This window comes from Bombus pyrosoma, linkage group LG7 (genome assembly GCF_014825855.1).
Source record: "Bombus pyrosoma isolate SC7728 linkage group LG7, ASM1482585v1, whole genome shotgun sequence".
Classification (NCBI taxonomy): Eukaryota; Metazoa; Arthropoda; class Insecta; order Hymenoptera; family Apidae; genus Bombus; species Bombus pyrosoma.
In genome coordinates this window covers 8,827,664-8,849,544 of record NC_057776.1, presented here as the reverse complement: position 1 = coordinate 8,849,544, position 21,881 = coordinate 8,827,664, and the positions used below count along the sequence as shown (strand labels likewise).

General features: G+C 39.3%; 1 protein-coding gene across 1 annotated transcript in view; it reads left to right on the top strand.

Annotated features, from left to right (window-relative positions):
* The window catches only part of LOC122569046 (discoidin domain-containing receptor 2), a 214,021-nt gene that overhangs the window by 139,169 nt on the left and 52,971 nt on the right, over positions 1–21,881 (top strand). Inside the window, exons 5-6 of the mRNA XM_043729508.1 lie at positions 1,389–1,620; positions 20,880–21,027. Coding sequence (XP_043585443.1) covers positions 1,389–1,620; positions 20,880–21,027 — 380 coding nt within the window. The remainder of the gene's footprint in view (positions 1–1,388; positions 1,621–20,879; positions 21,028–21,881) is intronic.

Sequence of the window (21,881 nt, the reverse complement as noted above, 5' to 3'; positions counted from 1 at the left end):
CCGTGAATCGAGCCGAGAATTTTAGGCTTTCGTAGTTGCTACGATGTAAGGCATCCGGGAGAAGTCGTATGCGGTAGGAATTATATTCTGATGTTTCACCAATATTGTAGTTTGCTTCTCCAGATATTTTGTGGGATATTTGAGTTGTAGATAGCTTTTTGACTCGTGAAGCGATAAACGTGGAAGAATGGTAATTACATTGAAATATCTTTAAAAATTTCTTTCTCTAATCTATTTTTCTTTATTTGATGCAACTATTGCCAAACGATATTTAATCCTTCGAAATTCACATGACATTTTAATTTCGTTCACATGACAATTTTAAACATTCGGCTCAAACACTCCTCTGTTACACTGTTAACTTTCCAGGTCAAGTATTGATCACTCGCACTTCCATCGCTTGATAAAATCCTGTCACGTTTTCAAAGACAGTGCATCGTGCGATTCCTAAAGAAGCTATATGATATCTGAAGATATAATTTCAATGCGAAATTGTAACAATACGAATCAAGCATTCTCGAGGTACTTTTTTATAAATTGAGTCTGTTCATTCCGTCGAAGCTACGCAGATATAGGGGTGGAAGCGTGGATAATAACGGCGTTCCATCGTCGACGAAGTGGCCTGGAATCGAAACTGCTTTGTCGTTGTTCTCCGCGTCGATGTTGTACATAAATGGGTCAGAAACTTGTGCGATGATTAAACGTCGATTGCTTTCCCACCTTGTACCACTGTCTATCTCGCCCTCTCACTATTTTCTTCTCTCTCTCTCTCTCCCCCTCTCTTATCTTCCACGTCTCCTGATACCAATGTTGAAAGCCATTATCTCGAAATGCGGATCGACACACATAAATGATTATAAATAACTCAAAATCGATAGTGAAAAAATATCTCCGGTTAAACGATTGCTCGTAAATCAATCCACACGCCATTAATTTATACGTGTACATCGGTCGATCGTTGTGTGGAATCACGTTCGCCAAAAAAAAATACAGGTAAAGGCAATGAGTGAGCAAGAAAGAGACAGAACGAGAGGGGAAGGAGGGAGAGAGAGAGAGAGAGGGAGAGGAAAAAGTAACCATTAATTATTCTACTACGCGTATCGAAATACTGAGGGTTGGAAAATAATGTTTTTCACCCCTGGCTGGTGGGAAAGAAAATTTGCTGCACACCCCCAAGTTAAATACAACCTTCATTGCTTATTCATACGAAACAAGGGAGCGGTATCTCCGGCTACCGAAGGAAACACGAAAAGATTCGGCGTTTTTGCACGAGTGTCTCTCGCAGATCCCGTGATACCCACGTAAACGTAGAGTATGCTCTTTGCACGAGAATATTCCCGCGGCGGAGCCGTCGTAATAATTCTTGTCGTAATTCCTCGGTTTCCCAGGTTGAGACAAGACAAGGGCGGCGGCGCCTGGTGCCCGAAAAATATGGTCACGAAGGAGGGCAAGGAGTACCTCGAGGTGAATCTGCACAGTCCGCGTATACTGACGTCCACCAGGACCCAGGGCAGGTTCGGGAACGGCCACGGGGTCGAGTACACCGAAGAGTACTTCGTCGAATATTGGCGACCAGGGTTCAACAAGTGGGTGCGATGGAGAAATCGACGTGGCATGGAGGTACGTACACACACCTTCTGGCTGCTCGCTGTCGATCGATTCGAAAGCGTCCGGACCTTCTTTTTTACCTTTTTCCTCTTTTTCTGTCGACCTCGCGACCACTCAACTGTCTCTTTTATAGTCGTTAAGAACGCGACGACGTTCGACAACTCCATGGCGCAGCTTTGAATTCATTTAAAAATAGAGTCGATTACGTATTCAGTTGCATTTGCAACGGCGTTTCGTCATGCGATCTTTCTAGAATGTTGATTTTAAGCGTATTGATCTGTTGAGATTTATTTGTACGGAAGAAATCGTATAAGAGATTTCGGGAGAGATTTCAAACGGTTTTTAAATGATTAAATTGAAGACTTTTGTTACTTTAAAAAGTCCCGTCTCTGCGAACGTATAAAGTAACGTATAAAAGCAAGAAGAGATTTAGAAGATATAAAAATAAAAGCACGATTAACTGCGCGTTTGCGTTAAGTGGAGAAAAGGAGAGTAGAAGTAGTAATGGATCGCTTATAGTCAGACGCTAGTCTCGGCCGTTCACGCAGACGCTACATCTTCCGGCAACTTTTAATACGTGCATCATCTGGAATTTATTTTGAGAAAAAATTATTCATCAACTTTGAAACTACGCTTAAACTTTATAAGCACTGTTACTTAAAATTTGTTCAATGCCCCTCGACTAACTCTTTTAAAAGTGATTAAAGACATTGCGTGAGCTGTAGTTTTTCATAAGCTTTACCAAGAAATTACGTTAATCGTAAGTATGTCAAGAACTTATAACGAAATCATATAGACAGTTTATATTTCTATATTTGAAAGCACAATTTTACGTTTCTTTCTTTCTTTTCTTTTCAATTTCGTTATCACAGTTACATTAACAGAGGAGCACGAGAGAAGGACATTCAATTTTAAGACTTAACGAATTTTTTCCAAACTTCGACTTTTTCTTCGCCCGCATTTGAAGTTCTTGCAAATATTACAGAGTATTAAAAGTATAAAGATAAAATGAATATTCATTTCATTATTGTCGAGCGTTTAGCGTTAGTTGACAGCATTAGACATTTCTAAACTTCAGAATAGTCTGGCAACGATTAACTTTGTGAGGAATCTGTACTATGCCAGACTCTCGGACATTTGAGCCGCATCTGATCGACTATTTCGTTGCTATTTCACGCTAAGTTGAACAAATATTATACCCATTGCACAAACTATCGCTATTAAAGACTCGGAAGAAGAAAGTCTTCTTCACAGAACCACCAAAACCTACACATCCTTTGAAAAATAATTGCTTATCGTTCCTCTACATATTTACGAACCATTACGGATTAAATCATCACGTGCAACCTTGAATTACTTTGCAAAAATTGACGACTAAATTCGATTTCTTTTTTCTGAAGCGTAGCGAATATTGTAGCCGACAGATTTTTATACGAACGACCAATTATAAAGCAATTTCGCGGCGAGAGGCGGCCGTACCGGCAGAATTAATGCGGTGCCACTCTTTATAATTGCTCTCGTCAAGGAAATCGGATTACAGTTTTAGCCTGGCTCCAGTGGAAAAAGGAAGGGAAGAAGAGGGGGGCTGGGAACAAAGCGGCGCCGTCGCGTAATTCCATTCTTTTGAACGGGAAAATCTGCAAGTATCACGCGGAAGCTTTGCTCTCGATAGGCCCCGAGGCCGTCCACCATTTGTATTCCCAAACGGTCGAGCGACCGCTTCCAACCCCCGTTTCGTTCACGTTGTGTCGTGAACGCGTATCTATAGCGCGTAAACCGGAGCTGCCTGTGTTAGGTCAGTGTAAGCTGCCGTTACAACGGAGCGACGTGTTAATTAACGTCTCTTTAGCATGATAATCTGTACGCGATATCCATTAGCTCGTCAAAATACATCATGCCCGGTAAAGCGATTTACCGGCGTCAATGAAATTACGAGGAACAGGCCTTCTCGTGACGTCGCCTTAAATTACTATTACGCGCGTGTGCACACGCCAATAACGACGATATGTGTATGGATGAGACGGCAGGCAAGCGCAAGGATGGTCAGTCGCGATTATAACGAGGAGCTTGTGCTCGACGACGTGTTGGGAATTGTATGTCTTACGGATTAGTTACGGGAATTCGTGACAAAATTTTGGAGTAGACGTAGAACCGTTTGAATTATTGTTGAATTATTCCATTGACCGTATTTAGTACAGTGAAAGGGTAGTTTTTATATTCGTGAATTGTGTTTATTTTAATCAATGATTCAGTTACTTTTGAAATTGCATAATCAGGATTACACATACGTCAATGAATTTTTCTTTTTATATGGTATAGAAATATGAAATGGAAAACATACTGGTCTTTGAAAAATATAATATTTCAAGTGATTTAATTTTATTTTACTGAAAAATAATGTTAAAATAATGTAACGGTGATTGATTTTGATATCCTTTGTATACATATGGTTATGGTATTATACTATGAACAATATTAAACGCAATACTACATGGTTTTTGATTACACAGTACAGCTAATTCTGTTTTTAATCTACATCTGCATTTTCTGTCCTTTTACCTTAAAATACAGTCTCTTTCTCTCTGTTTCGTTCAACTCAGACATTTTATAGACGTCTCTGAGTATTCGATCATGCAACCAGAACCTCAGGTGCAAGTTGTTTCGCACACTAATCCCGAATGTTCTTGTTTTTACATTCTTCTTTTGCATTTCCAATGTTCGAAACTCTGTGACGCGGAATTTTTCATTTTCACACCATCGTTGATACTTTCCTCGCAGCAGAGAGAAATTTCTTATAGAGAATATTATTCATGTTCTCTCTTTCGTCTCACGGGCACACCTCGTGGGTTAATTCCCTAACGTTCTCTCTAGATTTTCACTAAAATACTCAGCTTTGCTTCTACTACACAAGAATACAAACGTACATACACGGTCCCTTAAGACTAAACGAATTCTGCGGAAACTAACTAAAGGTACGAAAGTTTCAGACTGAAAGATACTCCGAAATGAGCTTGTTCTTACAAAACAACGCCCTAAAATTTCTTCTCTGGCTTACATAAAAAAGAAATCTTACGACGTTATTACACTGCACTTTCTATGGTCCTTTTATACCTGCGGACAGAAAAAATGCGGTAAATCGTATTATTGATCCAAAGAATTTCTCGAAAATAATATTTTCGTTACTGGACAATAAAAAGCATTAGATTTAGAAGAAATCAGAAGATTCTACAATAGTTTTGTACTGGTACAAATAGTTTATTTTAATAATATATCATTCGTTCAATATTTTACATTTAGATATTATTGTATCATTAACTTCGAAACCAAATTTCCTCAATAACATATTTCTTAATATTTAAACGACGATAAAAAGTGTTATTACAATTATTTTGTCTAACTAGAAAATACAATGCAAGATCGTTGAAACGATATAATCGAAGAAACCTCGTCCGGTATTGAGAACAAGAATCGCTATTGTTCGCGGTCCAGTTTAATATCGGCAAATGGAATTTTAATGGATACACTGTTCGTTGAAACAGCCAGCACATAATCAATCGCAACGAGCCACGCTCCATTTTTCGATTTGTCTCGCGTTCTTTTCATCATGCGGACGCGTCGATTAAACGATTGTCGCTCGAGACGACCATAAGTGGACGGAACACTCCGTGTTTCTCGATAGTTTCGTTTCCCTTCTATCGACAAATGAACACGTTCTTCGGCATGCTATGCTCTTCAGCGTCCGACATGTTAAACTTTGCCCTGGAATATCGGAAAAATTGTATTTCATATGCGTAGAGCCTTTCATGTTGATATATTCCTTTCCTCTTTAAATTTTCTTCGATATCTTTCATGAAATTTTAATACCAAATTTTCGTGCACCATCGTTGGATAATTAAGCAGCTTCATGGAAAATTGAAAATGTACAAGCTAAAATCGATAAGACTAGAAATTTTCAAAGTCTAGTTTAACATGCCAACTGGTGAGAAATTTGTTTGATAATCTTTTGGACATTTTTTATTTCGGAATATTCCGTCCGTTCACGTCTTACCTGTAAAGAATATATCATATAGTGCTTACGAGTTTTATTTCTCCACTCTACGGAAGCAAATAGATAATGATAAGCAGTTTTGAACTTAGCAGACCAAGTAGATCATTATAAGCATATCTTCAATTTGTCTCCTCCACGAAAACAACGCAAAGCGAAGTTATCTGTGCTCGACAAGGAAAGTCTCGTGTAGTTAATCTTCTCGACTACGATAACTTAGCCTGATATTTCGATACCCGGATGGCACAACGGGAAAGCGTCCACCGCGTCGTGAAAATACTTGTGAAACTCCTGACTGACTTCAGTCACGAATGTGTGTGTCTCGTTATTCGACGAACCTCTGTCGTCTGAAGTCTTCCTGGTGTTCTCCTTGTGGCACGAGTGATTCCTCCTTCTACTCCTTTTTGTCTCTCTCTCTCTCTTTCTCTCTATCTCTATCTCTATCTCTATCTCTCTATCTCGAATGCACACCATACCGACGCCTGTTCGTTTGGGTACACACAACACATACCATCGTGTGTGCCTCATCCGGTGTTCTTCCCATTTTCACGCAGATTTGCTCAAAGCGAGGAAGCAGACGTTAGATTCAGGCTGCTCGGTGAAGGGGTGTACATTCGCAGGAGCAGAGAAGAAGAAGAAGATGGCATATGGCACAGACGAAGAAACAGACAAAGAGAGAAAAAGAGGGAGGAGATAGTTTAAGGGGGAACGGAAGTTAAAGGAGGATAAGCGAGAACACGAACGTTTACCCTGCAGCCTCAATCTGGCCGGTATGTGATCTTTGTGCACGCGCACCTTTCCTTTGCTCCTTGCACTTTGAATACGAGCAGGAAGAACGAAAGAGCCCGGTTCACCGGCAGAGAGATGAGAAAGAGCTAGGGCTAGGTAGAAGAAACGAGACACGGACTGTACGAGGGGTTGGGGAGGAAAAAGCAAAACGACTATGTTATCGCCCCGTTGTACGTGACCCGTGCCCTCCACGGGCATTTTTCTACAGCAGACGCGGCCGCCACTCCCACAAAAAGCAAGGAGGAATGCGAGCGCAACGAAAAACGGGCCTTCCGTTTCCGATCGACCGCCAGCGAAATTTCCATGCTGTCACGATTTCCTTTACCTTCCTGTGAAATATATTAAATGAGAAAGAGAGAGAGGAGAGAAAGAGGTAACGGAAAGAGCAAGAAAATATTTCCAAGTGCTTCCTTTCGAATAGTTTACGGCGAGGGATACATGCACGCACGAGAATCGACGTTGGAAAACCGGTATGAAGGGTGGATCCGGAAGGTGGAACCAGAAGCGAACCCGTGTCTACCTTCTGAACGAAGAGCGCTATTTTTCCTAGAAAAAATGTATCGCCTTACCGCGAACGCAATTTCCTTCGTTCACGAAGTATATTAAGTGATACGAAAGAAAAGATCAAAGGGATTGTAAACTGTGAACGTCGAGACGCGAGTCGGAAGATTGTTGCTGGAATACTTCGCGATGAACGTACGTGAAACGCGCAAGGGAAATTACTTATCGTTATCGAACGAAGTATCACAGAGGTAAGTGCAGCTTACATGCGCCGAGTAATAAATTGCTATTAGAATTCTTTAATATAAACGGAACTCGCATATAATAAATAAAAGAGAAATGACTTTAAAATCGTAATTGAACGCAATAAGAAACTCACGTGAATAAGTAAAAAAAGTAATTTCGTTATGAATAATTCATTTAAAAAGAGATTGAAAATCAGAATGTAAAATGTAAATTTAATGTAAGAGACTTGCCGGCGAGTTATGGCGAGTTTAAGGAACAGAGCTTCGCATGCTGTTTGTTAAGATCGAAAGCAGACGATTGTTCGTGTAGCCCATATCTTGACCTAGATTTTCTACGTTTTAAGAGCTCCTTCTAATTTTCTCTTTCGTGCGCGTGCACCATAAGCAGAGACACGAAAATACATTACGAGGCCGCTCCCTGTAACGGAGAATTAAGCCGAAAAGGAGATTCGTTTCAACTCATGGTACAAACGGTGAAAGAGCAAACGATATACATCAGAACTGCATCCTGATGAAAATGGAACGAGATATGATACCGTACGATACCGTCTTTTCCTTTCGCGTCAGGATGCTCGTTATCGTTCCTGTGGTGGGACAATTGCCAACCGTGGACGTGTTTCATTAACGTCCGTGTACAGGCGCCAACAGGAATTACCTCGACCAGCCTCATTTACGACGTTCTTCTACTTACATTCGTTATGAAGTAAGCACCGGCAAATTAAATAACTCTGCGGGGAAATATTATAGGAATGTTGAATTGAGGATAGGATTTTAATACGTGTAACCTGAAGCGAAACGTGATGATAACTACGTCCAGTAATAAAATTGCGATAACGTGTTTACTGAAACTTCAAACTCTGAGTCTCAAGCCTTTGAGTCCTGCTTCGTCAATTCCAATTTTTATCGATTCTCCGGGAAAATATTGTGAGAAAATATTGTTGAGTTGCGAATAGGATCGTAAATGTGCGAAGGCTTAAATGAAATGGAAATGGAATTCATTTAATGATAAAATTGTAATTATGATTTCAGAAGAATTTAAAACTCGTAGCCTCGATTCTTCGTTCCTCCTTCTTTATTCTACCTTGCACCGAGTCTTCAGCTGTTAAGCTATTTTGAAGTTTGAACACGATCAGTTTCCGTTCCTTTGTTTCTCTACTTCTTTCGTTCGATACAGTTATCCTTAGACGACACTCGGGCACGTGCATACACGTAATATCTTCAACGATCATGCATCCTTCATTCATTCAACAATACATTTTCCATATGGTTGAATATATATTCGACACACTGCTATTTCTTTATTCTAAATATTTTATAATATGGAGCGGAAAAATATTTGTTTCGCCATCAGCGTGAAAAAATTTTGTTTGTCGTAATGAAATAATGACAATTATGCTAAAAAAGATATCGATACGCGTACCTCCCTCAAATATTATCAGTGACTGTCGCAGGTGGAAAACAAGTATTTAAAATCTTGTATCTCTCAAAAGTAAAAATATCGTTGAACGATAAGTATGAATTGAAACATCAGAATGGAAGTTAATAGGATGGAGAGAGACTATATTCATTGTTATTCGTAAATTTTTATTTTCAAGAAACCGCGCTGTCGAATAAACACACTCACAGCGTAATAGCTTTAAATTATAGTAGTAATAGTCGTGCGTGGAATTTATTGCGCATGGAGCTGAGATTCCGGAAGAAAAGGAGGACAGTACACGCGCGAAACAAGACACGGTTGCTCCCTGATGATAACATTCCCAGAGGTGTGTCGCGATAAATCCGCAGGTGAAAGTCAACATGTACCACTATTCTCGGTGAGGCTAAACATATATCCACGTTTTACGTTATTCGAAATAGAGTCTTTCTGTTGTAACTTCTCGCATCTTTTCAGATCTCCAATGCCACAGACACGGCCAATGTATCGATGACACGTTTGATAACGCCTTGAAATATTTCTCTTTGCAATTTGTATTCTAATTTAGTCAAACATCTCATCCTTCTTTCGATTATTATCTGGCATTTCAGTTCATACTTTTAAAAATGTTAATTTGTACTTTTTCACTTGAACCTCTTAATCGAATTGCTGAATTAAAATTCGAATTGAAGCGTAAAAATGTTTCGATGTCTATGGACCTGGTTTTCGAAATCAATTACAAATATCCCAATCTCTTTCAGTAGCGTTTAAAAATTAATAAAGCTTCGGGACAACGTAGAAATATTTTTTTCATAGATCGAATGACATGAAATGAGATAAATAGCCGGGTAAAATGAATTAGAATGCCTTTTAGAATTTATTAAAGCGACAGAGCGATGGCAAAACACGCGTTTGGCGTGTGGAGATGACGAGTCCTCGAGACTTCTGTTTGACTTGGCGACCGCGCGCCGCTTAAGTCCACAGATACCGACGGTAATTTCCATCGAAATTTCAATCTCGTTTATCCGCAAAGTAACTTCCACGAGCCCCGTCCGTCGCAGTGATCCCTCACCCTTCCGCCGCGCTGTTTCACCCCTCAAGCGACCGTCGCGAGAGACTGGCAGCACGTATCGAATTTTAATCAATCACCGATAGGGACAGCCAATTCCAAAGCCAATTAACATATTCATTCTGCGAGTCTGCTCGCTCTTTTTCCACTGATTTCAGTGAAATTCAAATTGCAATATGGTGAGCACCATTACTGGCCGAGCCGTGCAGTCATTACGCGGCAGTCATTACCGAGCGCGTTCGTTCGCAATAATATTGCATGGGTCTATAGTATAAAAAAGAGGGAAAAAAGAGGAAAATAGTGGAAAAGAGAAACAAAGAAAGTGAAATGGAAAAGATACGGAGGAAAGAGAAAATCAAAGAAACACGGCCTCTATTATCAAGCCTGTCGATTGCGTTCGCTTGATAAAATGAATTTTTATAGTATCGCCTTATTAAAATGGTTCTCGATTCGACGTAATTAAAACAAACTAAAGCAAAGCTTATAGAACTCTTTCGATTTCTCAGTAGCCTAATATTTACAGTTCTACAGGTCTTTTGTAATTATAAATTGAATCTCCTTCTGTATTGCTTACAGAAATATTGGAGAACTGGAGAATACCGAGGTAAAAGCTCTATGACAACGAAAGTATAAAAACCGTCGCGCTTTTATTACGTAATATGTACGTTTACCTAACGTTGTCTGCCGATGGCAAAAATAATTATCAGGAAAGTGCACTAACCCGCAAAAATAAGCAAATATCGAGATTCGCGTAGCAAATGAAAATTCAGTGGAATCGAGTGAAACAGAAGATACTGTACTTGCGCTAGTGATTTTGAAGTCCGTTTATGGTATCATACGTTGGTTAAATCTGTTATTCGATAAGGTTGTCATTTCTACTCGTCAAATTTGCGGCGCGTTTAGAAAATCAACCGAGCTTTTACGAAGAGCCGGAAGGAAATCCCGTTTCATTTCGTCTAGGAATTAAGGAGAGCAATAAAGTTACACGCGACCGAGCCAACAGATATTTCACCTGTCTTTTTCGGATTCGCTCGTGCCCGTCCTCTTCCCAGGAAATTCAATGCGCGACAAGGGGAAACTAGAAAATTTCTCTCTGGCTGCTCGAACATGCAAATGCACAGGGTGTTTCGTGAAAATTCCTGCCTGCTCCCGGGACGATGTCGCGACGGTTCTTGACCGAAAATACGCGTTCGTTCGTGACGTTAAAGGATTTTAAATCTTATCCGGCTGTCAACGCGAAGACAGCGACGTTATCGTAGTCTTAAAATGCAAACGCAAGACGAGTAAATTTATCTTTTTTAACGTTAAGTATCTGACTTTCCGACGGGAAATTAATTTTTACTAAAGCTAGTGGAACGAACGTTATATCGACAAACCCCTTTTGATGTGAATAGCGATTTTCTTCGAACACCATTGTTCGAGTTAATTAAGATTATGGTATAAAAATTTAAGGATACATCATAAAGGTACCGATTATTGTTTCTACACTGTTTGCTTAATATAATTCAAACTACATATCGTTTAAACTGCTCGTGTTTTCGCATTGCAGTGCGATTATTTCACATAAAGACCTGAATTGGCATGGGCCGTGATTAAAGTTTCAAAGATTGCATTATAAATCAAAATCGCTGGAAACTCTGTTCGCAGTTTCATCATCGACAGTTTCCCCAATGGTTAATACACCAAATCGATTCGCCGAAAGTCGAAGTCGTTTAAATATTTCTCTCGTCTTGCGACTCGCCACAATATCAAATATTTATATCGCTGCCGTTATATTTTTCCGTTCACGCGTTTTCAATGGAAGAATTGAATAATTCGTATCGCGATCGGTAGGGAAGTGTCCTAAGGAATATCCAACAGCGGCGAATATATCGTTCGGTAACGATACAAACACGCGGTGTTACGTGTATAATTTATCGCGCGCGTGGTGAGAGCTGTTGGAGGATGTGTGCGCATTTATACGGCATCAAACCGGGTATCGGTGGATTACGGATTACCGGCTCGAACGTGGACACCCTATTAGCAGATTACCGAGCGGCCCTGAAACAATTTTCTACGGCCACACTTCCTCTCTCTCTCTCTCTCTCTCTCTCCCTTTTTACCCCTTTCCCCTTCTGTTCCCCTGCTTTTTTCCGGCGACCAGATCTGCCTGGATTTTTTTTCTTTTTCCAATCTCTCCCTCGGTTCTCTTTCCTCTGTACGCGGCTTTATCAGAGCGCAGGCTCGATCGGTGAGTGCTTCCATCCAGACGAGAGCTCTCACCCCGAGGCGCGGAAAAAGATAGGGCTGAATTTTGTTCCTTTTTAGTCCTATCCCCCCCCCTTCTCCGTAGGTTCGTTTCGCACGATTTTCGGAATATTTCCAGCATCGACCAAATTCGTTTTATCGTAAACGAATGGTTACAACTGGTTACTAGCGATTTTCAATTCGTGCAACTGTCGATGGTAGTTTCCCAAAATCGACGCTGCTTTGTTCGCGTGACTCGAAAAATTTGATGCCTTTTAACTTCTCTTTTTTTCTGTGCTGGGATTGATTGTTAGAAAATCATCGTTCATCGTATTTGTGGGAAAGTGTACACCAGTCGCGTGGACAGCGATCGTTCGCCAAGTCTGTTATGTTTGGTGGAAGAGAATAATAGAATAATAGAAGAATCGTAATAGTCGACTGTAGTGCAATTAAATTTGAGCACAATTAAAAACATTTGACGTTATATTTCATATTTGTACGATTGTTGTTTTAAGTTAGATAGTTGTTGCAGGTATCCTGTTTAAATTAAAAAAAAATTTTCTATGAAAAATATTCAATACACGAGAATCTGCATTGACGAAAAATTCAACATCGACAGACTGAATGAATTGACAAGCGCATGAATTTGATAAGTAACAATTTATAGAATCGATCCAATAAACCTTTAATTCACCATTTAATAACATCATTTATTCACTATCTTGGAAATGCCGATTACAGACAATGTTCAAGATCAAGAGAATTAAAGTCGAATAAAGAATTTAAAGTATCTGTATTGAAAATAATTTGCAAAGGGGCTGATACAATTTTTACTTTTGTTAGCCCGCGATACCTGTTGGTAGAAGAAAGATGGAGAAGGATGTATATTAAGAAAAAGGGCTCGAGTTCGTTGAGAGAAGACAAATTCGAATTATACGGGTTTTTCGTTAGCTTAACGGGGGAAAGATTTCAGCCGCAAGCGGATTAGAGACAAGCTTCTCACCGGTAACCTCGGGATCGAGATCTCGCTAACGATAATACGCCGTTCCGGAATATTTTCCTCTTACATTGAGCAACAGTCTAACGACCGTGCTCGTTAATGAACATTAACCGAGAGGAGGAAGAGGAAGACGTTTCCTTCGAATGAAATTAAAGAAGAGAACGAACTGGCTCGTTCCTTTTTCGTAGGTGTCGAGAGATGCCATTTGGCTAGTTAAACGTTGCTACTGCTTCTATATACCGGTTATTTAGTTCTCCGTTTAAACAGATAGAAATGGGAATTGTCAAATTAACGAGGTTTTCATCGCTGGAAATTGGGTTGGGAACAAGCTGAAAACGTATATTAACGTGCACAGATGCGTTATTATATCAAAAGATCGCTATTACTGTTACATTTTCAAAGTTGTCACAGAGGAACGTTTCCTTATTGTTAATTATTTGCCTCTTGGCGTTAATTCTTTGCTCCGCTAAATGGAACCAAGTTTCACCTTCATCTGCAACGTATAGCCGACACATCATAAAATCTATATGAGCTGTTAGAACATTACTAAAACACGTATCTCAATGGCTGCAACGTCCTAATATAGAGTCAGATATTGAGCAGATAAAATCAGAAACCAACATTGCATTAAGGAGTTTCATTTCTTAAGTACAATTTATGTATCTGCAATAATTTGCAAGTATCCAGACTTAACAACTTACGGGCGGTACAATCATGCTATGCATAATGCTTATTATTTTTCTACATATTTTTCCTTTTCAAAGTGCAAGGTATTTAAATATCATGTTTATACTTTATATTAAACACTCGATCCGCGCTAACGTCAAAAACTTACTCGCTCGCCGTAAAACAGAGGTCTCATGAATCCGTATTTTTCGAATTTCCTACCTTTGTCTCGTTCTACGAAGTACAACTACGAATTTTGTAAATGTCCCTTTATGAAGCTCCGAAACGACGTCGAAAAACGGTTCCCCAGCCCCCGTAATTCAAACTCTGCGCGCTATTAATTTCGTGGAGCGGAGAAAACGTTCGCGTTATTGCTTTTCCGAGGCGGGTGCGTCGTCTCACAGTCAAAGGTCCCCGCGACTGACTCAAACGATATTAAGGGAACACAACCCGCGATATTTCGTTCACGTTGGATCGAGCACGTTGAAATTAAACAGTTCTTCATTAGTGGGGTCCAGAGTAGCCCCAAAATCGACCGCAAACAGATTAGTAGAAGCGTGGTCTTTTCCGGCGCATCGATCCTAGAAAGCAATCGACTACACGGCCCCATGAGAAACGAAACGGAAATGGGACGCGCCGCGTAAGCTCGTTCCGGTTTTTCAACTCGGTAAGACGAGGCATGGATATCACCTGCTCGGGTTACCTGGCATCGACCTCCTAACCTCGTCGAGATAATGAAACCCGGCAGAAGACGTTGTGCCCGTGGCTTTAATTCCATCAGTACACCACCTTCCCGGAGCAATTCCAATTTGTTCCCCTCCAACGGCTTAAACACCATGCGCGATGGAACGTTTCGAGCTGCTTAAAAAAAAGTTCACCCAAGATTTATGGTGTCGTGATGGATAATAAATTGGCTTCTTGCCTAGAAGAGTGATACTAGCTAGAAAAGTAAATTTTTCAGAATATCGATGGGAAATAGAAAGTTGGAGGGAGAACGTTATTAATTACTCAAGCATTTAACAACGATGAAACGTTTGTTCTTTTATAATTGAAGTGTTTGCAATTATAAGAAAGCAGCTTTAATGTCTGAACTAGATTTATTAGAAGAGAAAGGAAGATGCATAGGTTTCATATTGAATGTACAAAAGATTAGTGCTAAGAATATTAATGGACTATGAATTTAATATACGTTTTCAAAAGTGATTTGATCGATGCCATTGATTGTGAGTTAGTTTTTATTGATTTACGAAAATTAAACGGAGTACAATCTCTAATGAAATATTGTTAATAGATACGTATTCTTTTGCAACTAAAAAGAACAGAGATTCTTTGTGAATTGTGACGTTCTTTTTGTTAAATTGTATAATTATAACACTTTCATTTTAGTAAATAGATTTCTTCGCAGATCAGTTTTACTGATATTTTAGAATTGATGACTTTCTACACATGTCACTCCTCGATTAAGTTTATTGGATAGAAGTTAGTTGAACGTAACCGTATCGTAAATGCAAGCAATTTATTAGGAAGGAAGGATTTTCTTAGCGAAGGGGATAAAAGTTGAGTTACTGTAAATAAGGGAATAGCAGATTGTTTATAGTGTGTCTTACCTACGAACACGTAGCTAATAAAGTTGTAAACCTATCGTCGAAACTTTTCTGATCCTGTTTCTTATGTTACGACCTGATAGAAAACGCGTGTGCTCTATCGATCGAGGAACCTTCTTAACAACTTTCTGAAAAAATATTTTCACATAATAACAAAAACATGCGATTTTATGATAAGAAGAAAACATTTTTATTAAAGGTTAGGAGAGCAGAACTTGCTAACTTTGAAACTGCTAAGGTAGGTTCGCACGCTAAATGTCACGAGGGATCTACCTGACACTCGTAAGTTGAAAGTAGATTTTAAGGTTTTCAGTCCAAAGTCTCGTGCTTATTATCTAAGATTTAGCAAGATCAGTCATCCGTGACTTTCAGTTAGGGATTTCACTAGTTTCGACTTTAAAACGTTAAATACAAGTTTTTGGACAGACTGATTTTTACAAATCTGATCTTAGAAATACCGAGTGCCGTGTCTAACTTTGTGAATTCAAACTCGTACTAATTTCAACTCACCAGTACCACCGATGAATATTACTTATCTGTGGTTACGAATACCAGCTGTTACAAGACTTTGGTTGCCTTTATCACTGTGAATGGTCTGATGGTTCTAAGCTCGTATGAATACTATTTGCTACGTGTCTTGAATTACAGACACTATCTTCTACAAGTGAAAGTCTACGCAAATCCTTTATAGGTCCAGGCTTCCAGACACTAGTTCTTCTTTTAATTGCGAATATCAATTTTTACTAAAGTCCAGGTTTGATTCTAGCAACTAAGTCAGATATCCATAAACGTATTATCTCCGAACTGCAACCATATATATACACTTTAGCCATGATTCCTTTCATCGTGCCTACGTGCGAATTTATCAAGTATAATATCTAAAAGCTCACGCTGTCTAATCCGAAACACTAGTGCAACACCTTGGATCGCGACGACGCACATAATCGCACTGCACAAACACATAAATAACCGGTATAATATACAGGGAATCTCTGGTACAATTGCCATCCTATTGCAACGGCGAGAGCGATCCATCTGAGTCGCCGGATATATGGGCTCCCTTCAGAATGATCCTCCCTCCTTCGAGCACGGATATCAATTTTATGTGTCGGTAGGACGATATCGGCCTCGCTCGCTTCCACCCCATCCTGCCGCTTGTTTATGGCTGTATTAATTATTCCTATCGCGTATTCGCCGAGCTACGCTCGCTTCTATTCCCACACGTTGCTGCAGTTGCAGTTGTAATGCATCCGCGGTCGCTCGTTCCGAGCTAGCCGATATAACCACTCGCTCTCGTACTCTCTCTTTCTCTCTCTCTCTCTCTCTCTCTCTCTCTCTCTCTCTCTCTCTACGCGCAACGGTTTAAGGTTTAAGGGGGCGCGTTCCATTTGCGTGCCGTTTACAACTCGCTGGCCCGCTTACAGCTGCCTGGCCTGTATAACCCTTTGCTGTATTAAGTCCGCGTCAGAACCGCTACGTTGCTACATACGCTGCCAATTGAATGGCCGATTGATTCACAAATAGTAGTACAACGATCCTCTGATCCTGATACAGCCAAGATGTATGGCAATTAGCAATCAAAAACTGAACTTTGTTTAAAGAGGTAAGAAATTGAGATTTTTACTTCAATTTTCTTTGAATTTTTTCTGAACATAGGAATGAGCTTGTGAATTTTAACAATTGCTTTGGCTAGTGCGCTACTTTATTTCGTTACTTTTTGTATAAGCTAGCTCGCACATGAAATAACCTCTCAACAATATGTTAATTAGTAAGCAAAAATTATTACGTAACCATTACTGAATTGCCATGTTTTATTTAAAGGTTTCTAAGGAGTAGAAAATAACAAAATTTTCTTGGAAGTGAGGTTGAAAGTTTAAATTGTTTCATTAGCAGGAAGGTAAAACGGAGATTGAAAATTACGTTCTCTTTTCTCTGTGATTTTCTTCGACAATCGTACATAACCGATCTTGGAATCGTTAGAATCTATTTTCAAACGAGAGTCGTCGTTATTAGATCCCCGTGACCCTGAGTTCGCCAGTATCGGTTTCCATGACCCGAGAGGCTCGATATTGGATCGCGTGACCTCGTGTCGTGGACCTCCTGTCTGGCGAGCCTGCAGTTATCGACATCGTGTTTCACTTCCTTAAATGTCTTAAATATTTATTCCTTAGCCTGCTTACTATTTTCCTTAAAATACCATTAGAATTCTAATTAAAAGAACTAATTAATTCTCTAAACACATTGAAATTCAAATCTATATTCAATTAGGCATAAGCTCTTCGCAACAAGCAGCAAGATTTACCCGATGATGTTTAACATAAATTAAGTGATTTTCATCGTGTTTATGCTCCAACTACGTCATTATAAATCTGTTATTTATTTTTTATACCACACGCTACCAAATATTAAAAATAATAAAATTGGCGAAATTTTTTCGTAGTTGGAAAATTACATGTTATTTCCCGAATGTATTATTTCAATTTTAATCATTTGTGTATACTGAGCAACAAGAAGCTTATTTTAGTGTTTCTAGAATTGTCTGGTATTTTCGAACAATCTTTTTCTATCGCAGCATTCAGCCAGTAGCTTTGTCATTCAATGGTCAGACACGATACGCGCTGCTAGACGGATGAAAAGGCGCAAAAATGCTGTCGCCTATTTCTAGGTCCGTCTTTCTACAGAAGAGTCGCGACGTCGGATTTCATGGAAACGGCACGATCCATTTAATATATCAGCCAAGACGCCGGCAACATACGACGCTCGGGAATCGTTCGATCCGTGTGAAAAATCTTGGCGAAAATCGGCTTTCGACAGACAGCGTATCATTCCGTGTAACTCACGACCAACTTTCACGATACCGCCGTTATTGATACACGGAAAAGAAGTTTCGAGCAGCACGAATTTTTCGAAAGCTGCATCGTTTGAAATATTCATCGTGCGAGCATGTAGAGTACTGTTGTCGATAAAACAAGTGGAATAAAGGTGAAATCTAGTCGTGCGTCAGAGGGTTTCCACAATTCTGACTACATGATTTGAAACACGGTCCTAAAACATGCTTCTATACTTTCAATACTTTTATATTTTAGTACTATGGAACTGTTTTTAGGTGAAATCAGCGTGTTATCGATATTCAAACAACTTTTCGTATTAGAGTTTATAAAATAATTCGTGCGTAATACGAAATTCACATTCTCTGTCTTTTATTTAATTTTATCTTCCTGTGTATTTAGTATTTTTATTCTTTTATTTTTTATTGCCTTCGTTTTCATCATCTTCATCGCTTTCGTAATGATGCTATTACATCTATTTCTTTGACAATCAGAATATATTTTTGGCTTCTCAAAAACCATGTCCAATCCTTGTCTAATATATTTGGCAAACAAACTGTCAGTGTCTTATTTCGAAAGGCAGATAATTAATCGAATTATTAAAACAACTCTGACATAATTTTATTTAGTAAAATAATACAAAAATACTGAATCATCTGGAATTATTCATAAAATGTGCAATGCATTTACTGTATAATTTCTTGTAAAGAAGGAATTTTCTTTCTACTGTTAACTTTCTATGACAACTCTTCTATTATACTGCCCATTTCTTGTGTGCTCTGCATATACGTATAATAATGGCAGAACACCATCAACGTTTCCCTTCACAGTAGTATTATCCTCCCAATTTTGGCCCTACTCGATTCGTCAATACGTAAATGGATCTTAAATGAACCTATGCACGCATAATATCTGATTTCAGTGTCTTACAACAATATGAACACGGCTTGAATATTTGCAGAATATCATCCATCGTGATCTCGTTAAATCAACACCATGGTGAATACGGTAGACGCGCGAGATCAAAGCAGCCGCGAATACAATTCACATATATCCTGTTACGTTCCTCTCCAAAATAATATACAATCATCCGAATCCACCTTGGTTTTCGCAACAGGAAACGTCAGACGGATCAGATTGCGGCCGCTCATATTTTTCGGATCGAATAACAGATCGGCCCCGTTAGAGATTCTAATCCGAACGGAAAGGCAAACGAAACCCGTGCGCACGTTTGCTCTTCGCACGCGATCGACCAAGTCGCGTATACATACATATACGTACGTACGTACATATATGCAGTCGAGGGTAAAAATAAGTAGAGAGGTAGTGGAAATAGGTATCGATGAAATTTCGTTAAATACGGCTTGCTTACACAAAAGTGTAAATATTACTTTCTATTATCTACCACATAATTTGTGCGCTATAAGGATATTTAATAAATAAAACTGAATTACCTATATAATGCTAGAACCGGTCCGATTAAACTTTATTGATTCCACTACTTCTACGTTTATTTCTGTATCTGACTGCATATGCGTACACGCGGATTTGATTCGTTTAGTCAGTCGTCCGCGGTTTGATTCTCTGCCTCGACGTTCATATTTCAGGCTCGTATCGCGGTTATCCTTCGAGGAGTTACGTTCGGGTAGCTTGTTTCTCGAGAATCGATCGAACGTAGACAGGAAGAGATGGTTCAGATTGAATGGAAAAGCGAGAGATACGAAGCAGCAATGTCCACCGCCTTCATCGAGATTTAACGCTGGCATTTACATTTAGGAGGACCTCTCGAGGTGTTGTTTGCTAATCGGATCCGGAAAATGGTGCTCGTGAGTCGTGAAATTCGTTCTGAACGCTGTAAACACGTTCCAATGGTAGCTCGATGCTCCGTCCATCGGCGAGCTTAACAAAACCACCGTCTACCATTCAAGTAGATCTCATCCTGTCTTTGAATCTGAACGTCCAGTCTCGTTGCTCGTCCTTTTTTCGTTTTTAGGCTGGAGAAACATTCCAGACATTGGCCGTGCCTCGTTCTCTTGGAGGTTTCGTTAAAAGTTTCCCGTTTTTTGTTTTCATACCACTACTTCCTTTTATCCGCTCGTTTGCTTTCAATATTCACGGAATGGAGATCGTAGTCGCCAGACTAGTCTGGTTGGCTGAAACCGATGATGATAAAGGTAAGGGAAGTTCTTGTGGGAAACGTCGATAGAGTGGTTGAATTTTTCTTTTCTTCCCGCACGATTTGTTTGGCATGGTGTTCGGTGGATTGTTGGATGGCTTGAAGTACGAGTATAGCGCGGAGAATGGCTTCGAAAGGAACAATGACTCGAACCTTTGTCGAACTTTTCTTGTCAATTTTTGTTGCGTTAATATTGAGGGAGATGTTCTTGATGTTTTGATAGGGCGAAAATCGACCGACGATACGATCAGTCAAATTTTTGTTACAGTAGAGCGTAAAGTTCAATAAATATGTTACATACTTCCGTGGGATTTGAACAAAAATATCGACCAAATATAAAGATGTCCTACTACTTCCGAGCAAATGTATTCATCTACTTGACACATACACATTTACCACAAAACATTACCAAACTTCCGCCAGTAAGATTCATTGCTCGCGAATAATTTTACTTATCAAACTCATTTTCTGTAACATTTATAACAACATCATAATGCTATTTAATACGGTATCTTCTACTTGAAAATTCATTAAATCTCTAACACGCACAATTAACCTTGCTTCTTTAATCAAACATACTCTCTTCCTAGAGAATCTAGCATTAAGTTTAATTAAAGAACTAAAGATAAATGATGTACATAAAAAAGAGATTCCAAAACATTTGACTGTAAAGGACGATGAACGATCTATTTTTATTTTGTGTTTCAGCTTCTAGCTGGTAACAATAATCCATACTCGGAGAAGGAACAGGTCTTCGACCCTGCGATCGTTGCAACGAAAGTCCGTTTCATTCCTTATACCTCTCACATGCGGATGGTATGCATACGAGTGGAGCTTTATGGTTGTCCGTGGACCGGTGAGTACAATTTATTACAGTTACTTTTGCCTCCTATATCTCAGGATCTTGCTACTTATTTGTGACAAGGTATCCACCGCTAAATATTGAAAAGAACGATGCAGTGGTTCCTTCAGCATCGAGTATTTTTATCATGCTGTCAGTACTTTCCGTTTTATCGGATCGAGGAGGGAACTTCTTACCGTTGGAAAAGCGTGCACGCGACCGGGACCGTATTTCCTGCGTTCTGTCAGCGTCGATTTTCCTGCCTCAAAAATCTAATGCCATTCTCTGGCCGTCGTTTGTCGCTTACTATAATTCCATTCCTTTTCTAGCACGGTGAACGCAATAAATAGTCGCTGAAAAACTTGCTTCGAATATAAAGTAGGTTACCACTTTAACTATAAAACTACTTTCATAACCGATCCAGACAGAAATGAAATACGCTTAATCTTGTATTCCGTCGGATTATTGTGAGCCCAAGCTTTATAAGTAGATCGTGGGCGTCTACCTTTTTGGTGGGAAGTTTGAGAGTACAAATATGCAAGAATACATATAATATGGAGGAACATGTAATAGGTTGTGACGTATGAAATATCCGAGTCTTCAGGATTCGTATCACTGGATTCTAAAATGGATGCTTCTAAAAGCATCTGCTTCTAAAAGGTATCTGCGTAGAAAGCTGTTGAGAAATGAAAGTTGTATGTATACGTATAAAAGACAAAATTCTTAACTTCAGTGTAACATACTACGATAGATTGAAAAGTGTAAAAATGTTTATTAAAGAATAGAAATTCTCAGTATTATTCGTAACTCCATCACTTATACATTTGCAATCTATTCTACAAATATATAAAATATCCAAACTACGGTAC